Source organism: Lotus japonicus, chromosome 4, assembly GCF_012489685.1.
Source record: "Lotus japonicus ecotype B-129 chromosome 4, LjGifu_v1.2".
Classification (NCBI taxonomy): Eukaryota; Viridiplantae; Streptophyta; class Magnoliopsida; order Fabales; family Fabaceae; genus Lotus; species Lotus japonicus.
The window spans coordinates 34,251,540-34,259,246 of NC_080044.1; the positions used below are offsets into that span (position 1 = coordinate 34,251,540).

Sequence of the window (7,707 nt, forward strand, 5' to 3'; positions counted from 1 at the left end):
CGGGAAGGAGGCCACCTCCCCCGTCAGACTACCACAACGATCATGGCCAAGAACAAACCACTGAAAGGGTCGTGAATCAACCCCCCCATCACCGCAGGTACCACTCCCCGCGCAGAAGTTACTCCGGACGGAGGAGCCCCGTTTCCACCAGGGAACCCCTCAGGGACCCGATCCGCCCACCTGGCACCCTGGTGACCTTACCACAGCCGATCAATGGTCCTCTCTCTCCAGACATCATGGCGACCCCTTTCCCCCCAGGATGGTCAAGGCCCAAAATGAAGCTCTATGAGGGTGACTCCGACCCGACGGAGCACATCAACTTCTTCGTGGGAGCCATGCAGTACGCCGGGGCTACTGACCCGATCTACTGCCGCTGCTTCCCGATGAGCTTGGGGAAGGGCCCGATGAACTGGTTCCAAAACCTCCCCAACAACTCCATCCACAACTGGGAATGAGTCATGTCCAACTTCTTGACCCAGTATTCCTCGGTAAGAAACATTCCGAAGTCAGAGGAAACACTGGCCCTGATCAAGCAGGGCGAGAAGGAATCCCTGAAGGCTTTCCTTAACCGCTTCAACAAAGAAGCAGGAGACATTCCGGACCTCCTCCTTCAGGTCCGCCTGATCTTGGTACGACAAGGGCTTAGGCCAGGTCCTTTCCTAACTTCTTTGGATGGAAAGAAGGCCCGGACACTGGAGGAATTCCAGACCCGATCAGAGAAATATATTAACATGGAGGAGGCAGCAACATTAAGGTCCACCAATCAAAACCCGGGCCATCGACCCTCTGAGAGAACCGGAGACCCGGGTGAACCTAAGCGCGATCGCGAACAGCGACGGAAGAGCCAGGATGAGAAAAAGCAGAAGCGGAAGAAGTTCGATAGTTACACCCCCCTGAACTCTTCCCTCTCCCGCATCTTGCGGGAGAGAGCCTCTACTGATCTCAGGGACAAACCTCCCCCGCTACTCACACGGGGGGATAAGTTGGATTCCAAGAGGTTTTGCGAGTTTCATGACAGCCCCGGTCACAACACGGACGAATGTCTGAACCTGAAAGACAAGGTGGAAGAGCTGGTTAGAATCGGGAGATTGTCAAAGTATGTTGCCATCTCCTCAGGCAACCCCCCTCGTCCACGTTCGCCACCTCCCAGACGATCACCCACCCCACCCAGGGCCCGGGCCCGGACCCCCCCCAGGAATCGTGCACGTACACCTCCTCGAGGAAGGAGCCCCCGTCATAGAACCCCCGACCGGCGTAGGAGTCCCGAACGCCGTAGAAGTCCGGATCGGCGCCGCTCTCCAGACCGGCGGGACCAAGATGATGTACGACGACGCCACGGGACCAACCTGGTCGACGTCGGCTCGATTGCTGGAGGATGGGCAGCAGGTGGACCGTCAAACAACAGTCGGAAGAAAAGCACTCGAGTTATCATGTCAGCCGCTGGGAGGCCTCGTCCTAACTCCCTTCGTACGCCGCAGCAGAAAGTTCCCATCACCTTCACAGAAGACGACTACGGCTCGGACACCGGCGAGGAGGACGACCCGATCGTCGTAGAAGCCCTCATCGCAAACGGTAAGGTACGGCGGGTACTCATCGATACAGGTAGTTCTGCTGACATTATGTTTTACGATGCTTACAAAACCCTAGGCTTATCTGTGAAAGACCTGATCCCCTATGACCATGACCTGATCGGGTTCACTGGGGACAGAGTCCTACCCTTAGGGTATTTTGATGCATACCTCTCCCTAGGAGACCCTAATGTTTGCAGGACTATCAAGGCCCGATTCTTAGTGGTGAAATGCCCAACAGCCTACAACGCCATCATCGGCAGACCAAGCCTCAATGTCTACCGAGCCATCATCTCCACCCACCACCTGATGCTGAAATACCCGTGGGCCGGTAAGGCAATTTCCGTACGCGGAAACCTAACCATGGCCAGGGGGTGTTATAACTCTAGCTGCAGATTGGCGCGTGAGGATCGCAAGAGGAAAGAACCCGACCGAGGTAAAAGGGTCGAAAACTTCCATCTCCGAGCAGGAGCGTGTTTGGCGGACATCGATCCACGAGTGGACCAATCCAGAGAGGACCAACGTCTAAAGCCGGACGGGGAAGCACGGTCAGTCCAGATCGGCCGTGGCCTCGAGCAAACCACCAAACTGGCGCGAGACCTCCCTCAAGATCTTTCCAACCGACTGGAGACCTTCCTGAGAAGCAACGGGCATCTATTTGCGTGGTCGTCCGCAGATATGCCGGGCATCGACCCGGCATTCTGCAGTCACAAGCTATCAGTAGACCGTAGATTCAAGCCAGTGGCCCAGAAGAAGAGGCAGATGAGCGCGGAGAAACAGGAAGCAATCAAGGAACAGACAACGGAACTTCTGAAAGCCGGGATCATTCGCGAAGTCAAGTACACCACTTGGCTTTCGAACGTGGTCCTGGTTAAGAAATCCAACGGGAAGTGGAGGATGTGCGTGGATTACACGGATCTGAACAAGGCCTGCCCTAAAGATCCCTTCCCCCTCCCCAGCATCGACGCCCTGGTGGACAACTCCTCTGGGTACGAATACTTGTCCCTCATGGACGCGTATTCTGGGTACAACCAGATTCCGATGTACAGAGACGATGAAGAGAAGACCGCTTTTATAACCGATCGGGGGACGTATTGCTATACTATGCTCCCATTCGGCCTGAAAAACGCAGTGGCCACCTACCAACGAATGATGACCAGAATCTTCGGGGCGCTGATCGGGAAGTCAGTCGAAGTCTACATCGTGACATCATCGTGCAGCCGATCTGGCCGTCGTGTTTGAGCAGCTGAAGAAGTACAACATGCGCCTCAACCCGGAAAAATGCACCTTCGGAGTCAAGAGCGGGAAGTTTCTAGGATATATGCTCACCAGTCGTGGGATTGAACTAAACCCCGAAAAGTGCCAGGCTATTGTAGAAATGAAAAGCCCTAGGACGGTCAAGGAAGTCCAGCAATTGGCGGGGCGGATGGCAGCAATCGGACGGTTTCTCCCGAAGGCTGCCCTAAGAGCCTTACCACTCTATGCCCTGCTAAAGAAAGGAGCGAACTTTACTTGGTCAGAAGAGGCCGAACAGGCGTTCTCCCGGCTGAAAGAGGTTCTCACCTCCCCACCGATCTTATCAAGTCCAAAGCCAGGGGAGCCCCTATACTTATACTTAGCTGTCCGAGACAAGGCTGTGAGCTCCGTGCTGGTACGAGAGGAGGCGGGAGCCCAACATCCGGTCTACTTCGTCAGCCGCTCGCTCAAAGGAGCTGAGCTAAGATATCAGATGCTCGAAAAAGTGGCACTCGCCCTCCTAACCACGGCCAGGCGACTCATAAGGTACTTCCAGTCTCACAGCATCATTGTCCGCACAGATCAACCGGTCAGGCAAGTCCTCCATAAACCGGATCTAGCCGGTCGAATGGTGGGTTGGTCGATCGAGCTTTCCGAGCATGATATTCGATATGAGCCCCGACGGGCGATCAAGGTGCAAGTCCTAGCAGATTTCCTGGTCGAACTCACGAGCGAAGAAGACCCACCAGCGGAAATCTCCTGGGTCGTCCACGTGGATGGCTCGAGCAACAAAGAGGGGGGCGGCGCCGGGATCGTCCTACAAAGCAACTCAGGGATGATCATAGAACAGTCGCTACGCTTTAATTTCCCGGCCACTAACAACCAAGCTGAGTATGAAGCTTGCATCGCCGGTCTGGTGACAGGTCGGGACCTGGGGGCGCAGGACATACTTGTCTGCTGCGACTCCTTACTAGTGGTCTCATAGGCTAATGGAGAGGCGCAGACCAAGGACCCAATTCTGGAACAATACCTCTCCCACCTGAAGCGGTTGGCTGCCACCTTTCGTAAGGTGGAGTTCCGCCACGTCCCAAGAGCTGAAAATGACCGCGCGGACACCCTAGCGAAGCTGGCTAGCACCGGGAAACCCGGACTGAACAGGACAGTCATTTAGGGCACAATGGCCCTCCCGTACGTCGCGGGCCCCGACCGGTCCACTGGAAGCCACACCTTGAGCGTTGGCACGGACGACGATTGGAGGACCCCTATTGTTAAGAACCTCACAACGGGCTGGCTACCACCCGACAAGTCGGAAGCCAAGAAGCTGACTAGGAACGCTTCCTGGTACACCTTGGTGAACGGAGACCTCTTTAAGAGAGGATTTTCCACTCCTCTCCTTAAGTGCTTATCAAAGGAACGTGCAGAGTATGTGCTCGCCGAGATCCATGAGGGCAGCTGTGGCCACCACCCCGGCGGGCGTTCTCTGGCGAGAAAGGTCCTCCGGGCCGGCTACTACTGGCCCACCCTGGAGAAAGACGCAGCCGACCACGTTAAACGCTGTGACCCATGCCAGAAACACGCCGACCACCGCTTAGCCCCGCCCGAACGACTCTCAACTATGGTCTCCCCTTGGCCTTTCCACCAATGGGGAATGGACCTCTTGGGACCTTTTGCAACCGCGCCAGGACAGCTGAAACACCTGGTCGTCGCGGTAGACTACTTCACCAAGTGGATTGAAGCAGAACCCCTTGCAACTATCACTTCGGCCCGCATACAACGCTTCTTTTACAAGAACATCATCAGCCGATTCGGGGTACCTGGAGTCCTTATTACCGACAATGGCACACAGTTTGCCTCCCAAGGGTTCAAGGAGCTCGTAGACGGGCTCCACATCAAGCACCACTTCACCTCTGTGGAACACCCCCAGACGAACGGACAAGCCGAAGCGGCAAACCGAGTAATCCTTAGAGGGCTCAAGAAAAGACTGGACGACGCTAAAGGCAACTGGGCAGAGCAACTCGATCATGTCCTTTGGGCATACCGCACAACGCCGCACTCTACGACTGGGGAGAGCCCCTTTCGCCTAACTTTCGGCATAGAGGCGGTGATCCCAGCAGAGATTGGAGAGCCGAGCGCTCGCACCATGGGCCACGACCCGGGACAGAACGACCAACTCATCAATGAAGACCTGGACCTTCTCGCCGAAAGGAGAGCCGTTGCCAATTGCAGGGAGTTGATCGCGAAGCAGCATGCAGCCATCCGCTACAGCAAGAAGGTCATCCACCGCGCGTTCCTACCAGGGGACTTAGTCCTCCGCAACGCCAACATCGGAGCCCGAGGGACCGAGCGAGGCAAGTTGGCCGCCAACTGAGAAGGCCCATACAGAATAACTGAAGCAACCGGCACCGGCGCCTACAAGTTGGAAAAGCTCTCGGGCGAAAAAATCCCCCGCACTTGGAATGCCACCAACTTGAACCGCTACTACAGCTAGCACTGCCATTCAAACATCTGGAATCGGTTTTCTGTTTTTCTTTTATTTTCTTAAGTCTAGAATCAAGGAGCTACTTCCAATCCTCCTCTTGTAACCGACATGCATACTTGCGTTATTTAATGAATCAAGAAGGAGCGTTTTGTCAAGTTATTTTCATAGAACCGATCGGAACAAACTAAAAGACCCACCGGGCACCACCTAAAAGACCCACCGGGCACTAAACTAAAAGACCCACCGGGCACGAAATTCCAAGACCCACCGGGCACAACAAATCGAAAGACCCGACCGGGCATGGGATCCAGAAGCCCTCGGGGCACCATAACCATGCGGCCCCGCGTTAAAAAAAAAAAAAAAAAAGAAGAAAAAATAATAAAAAGTCCTACCGGGACAATCACAAGACCTAACCGGGCACGTCGAATAATATAGATCGGAAATAAAACAAGCCGAGTAGTGCATCCATTAACATTGATTGTCATTACAAACGGTTACAATAGCCCCGCACGGCTTAGAACACTTGAACAAAATGGAAAAAGAAAAAGACACCAGAATAAAATGAAATTACAACCCCCTCAGGGGGCATTCTCCTCCGGGAAGGTTGGGGTAAATTTTCCCTTGGAATCCACAGTCCCGATCCGGCCTTCGGAGACCACCTTTCGGTACCCGACCGGACCGGTCACCAAGCCCGGGTTGACAACTGTAAGATGGCTCACCGCATTGTTGAAAGAAGCCTTGTTAATCTTGGACACGGTGGTCGTCAACCTTTTCTTGTCTGCTTCCAGAGAGGCGATCCTGGCCTCAAAACCTTTCTTTACGACCGAATCCTGTTCTCGCTCTTTCAGCAAGGCAGCCTCTACCTCCTTCACACGAGCCGCGCCGGTCTCAGCTTTCCCCTCCGCAGACTTCAGTCGCCCTTCCAGATCTTCACGAGCCTTCTCGCCGTCCTGAACCTTTTTCTTCAGCTGCTCATTCTCAAGCTTCAGGCTGTCCAGCAACTTGTTTAGCTCTTCGATGGCAGAGCACCCCTCTTCCAGCTCCTTGTTCATGGAGGATATCAGTTGTTCATCCTTCTCAACTTTCTCCCTGAGCTCCTCCAGTTCCGGAATGGTTGACAACTGGAGATACCTGACTGCAGATGCGGTCTTGAGCGAGGCACGGAGAACGTAATTAAGGAGTCCGGCAGGCTCCCGATCGCCTAAGTACTTTTGGTCATTCTCCGTCAGCACGAGATCGTCGATCTGCGCCAGGTGCTCCCGGCAGTTGCCAGCCCTAGGACCCCAAATGGAAAGCCTTTCAGACGGGGGTACCACGGTGACGGGCACTGCCCGCTCCGGGTCGGAGCCCTGCACTTCACCATCAGCATGATCTGGATGGTCATCCACTCGGCGCTTCTTCGAGGCCGGGCCCTGGGTACCCTCTTCCTCAGAAACCGACCGTCCTTGCTCCTGGACGGGATCGGAGGTCCCCCCAACTACGGCCCCGCCCCCATTCTCCGGGTCGGGCTGGGGATGATCTTCAGCATGCCCCTCTTCCCCCTGGACAGCATCAGTCCCTTGTTTCGCCTCCTCATCTGTGGACTGCCCGTCTTCAACTTGCAGCGCGTCCATCAAGGTCCTGTCAATGTCCGCCATGCCACCTGCCCAACGATGAAAACAACATTAGTACTCGAAATGGGAAAAAGCAACGGGAAAGGGCATTACAAATAAGTAGCTTACGCAGCAACTTAGCGTTCCTTCGAACGCTGTAGGTACACAGGTCATAGCATCGAAGGGGACGAACCGGGACCTTCTTGTCCCCTTCCATGACATAACGAATGGCGCCCATCAACAACCGCTTGAATTCCAAATCGGCCGCCGATAGAGCCCCCTCGTCCGAGAAACTGAATGAGGTCACCTTTTCCCGATAGTGGGCCGCGTTCCAGGCCAGTGGGAACCGCGCCCGCATTCCACCCGTCGGTCCCGGCTCGAACCACCAGAACGGAGGCGGCGAGGTCGGCGCCACCCGGTAGAATTGGTCCTTGAAGTCTTTATACGAATCGGCAAAGGCTTTGAAGATCGGGAACACCGTCCTCAGAGTTACCATGCCGTGACCGCCGTGACCCTGGGTATGGGCGACCGCAAAAAGATGGAAAAAGAGGGACAGGGACGGCACCTGCCCAAAAAGCGCACAGGCGGTCTCATAACCGCGCACGAAACCCCAGCCCCCGGGGTGAAGCTGGGAGAGCGCCACCATCATATGCCGCAGCACGGAAACCTGAAAGTCGGTTAATGGCATCCTTACCTTCACCTTCTTCATGGTATAAATATGCATGTAGATGCCGAATGGGGGGGTCTGCGGGAGCCTCTCTTTCTTGCCAGGCGCAAAAACGTCATGCCCTGGACCGATCTGCTTCTCGGACAGATAATACTGTCGCCGGAA

The 7,707-nt window shown here is 55.2% G+C and overlaps 1 protein-coding gene across 1 annotated transcript; it reads left to right on the forward strand.

Annotated features, from left to right (window-relative positions):
- Nucleotides 1–458: 458 nt before the first annotated feature.
- LOC130712659 (uncharacterized) lies at nucleotides 459–2,810 on the forward strand. The gene has a single exon (XM_057562478.1). The coding sequence runs from the start codon at nucleotides 459–461 to the stop codon at nucleotides 2,808–2,810; it is 2,352 nt and encodes a 783-aa protein (XP_057418461.1).
- Nucleotides 2,811–7,707: the final 4,897 nt, after the last annotated feature.

Bases quoted from the DNA above. Each gene is read 5' to 3' on its own strand.
- LOC130712659 (XM_057562478.1), top strand. From the start codon at position 459: ATGTCCAACTTCTTGACCCAGTATTCCTCGGTAAGAAACATTCCGAAG.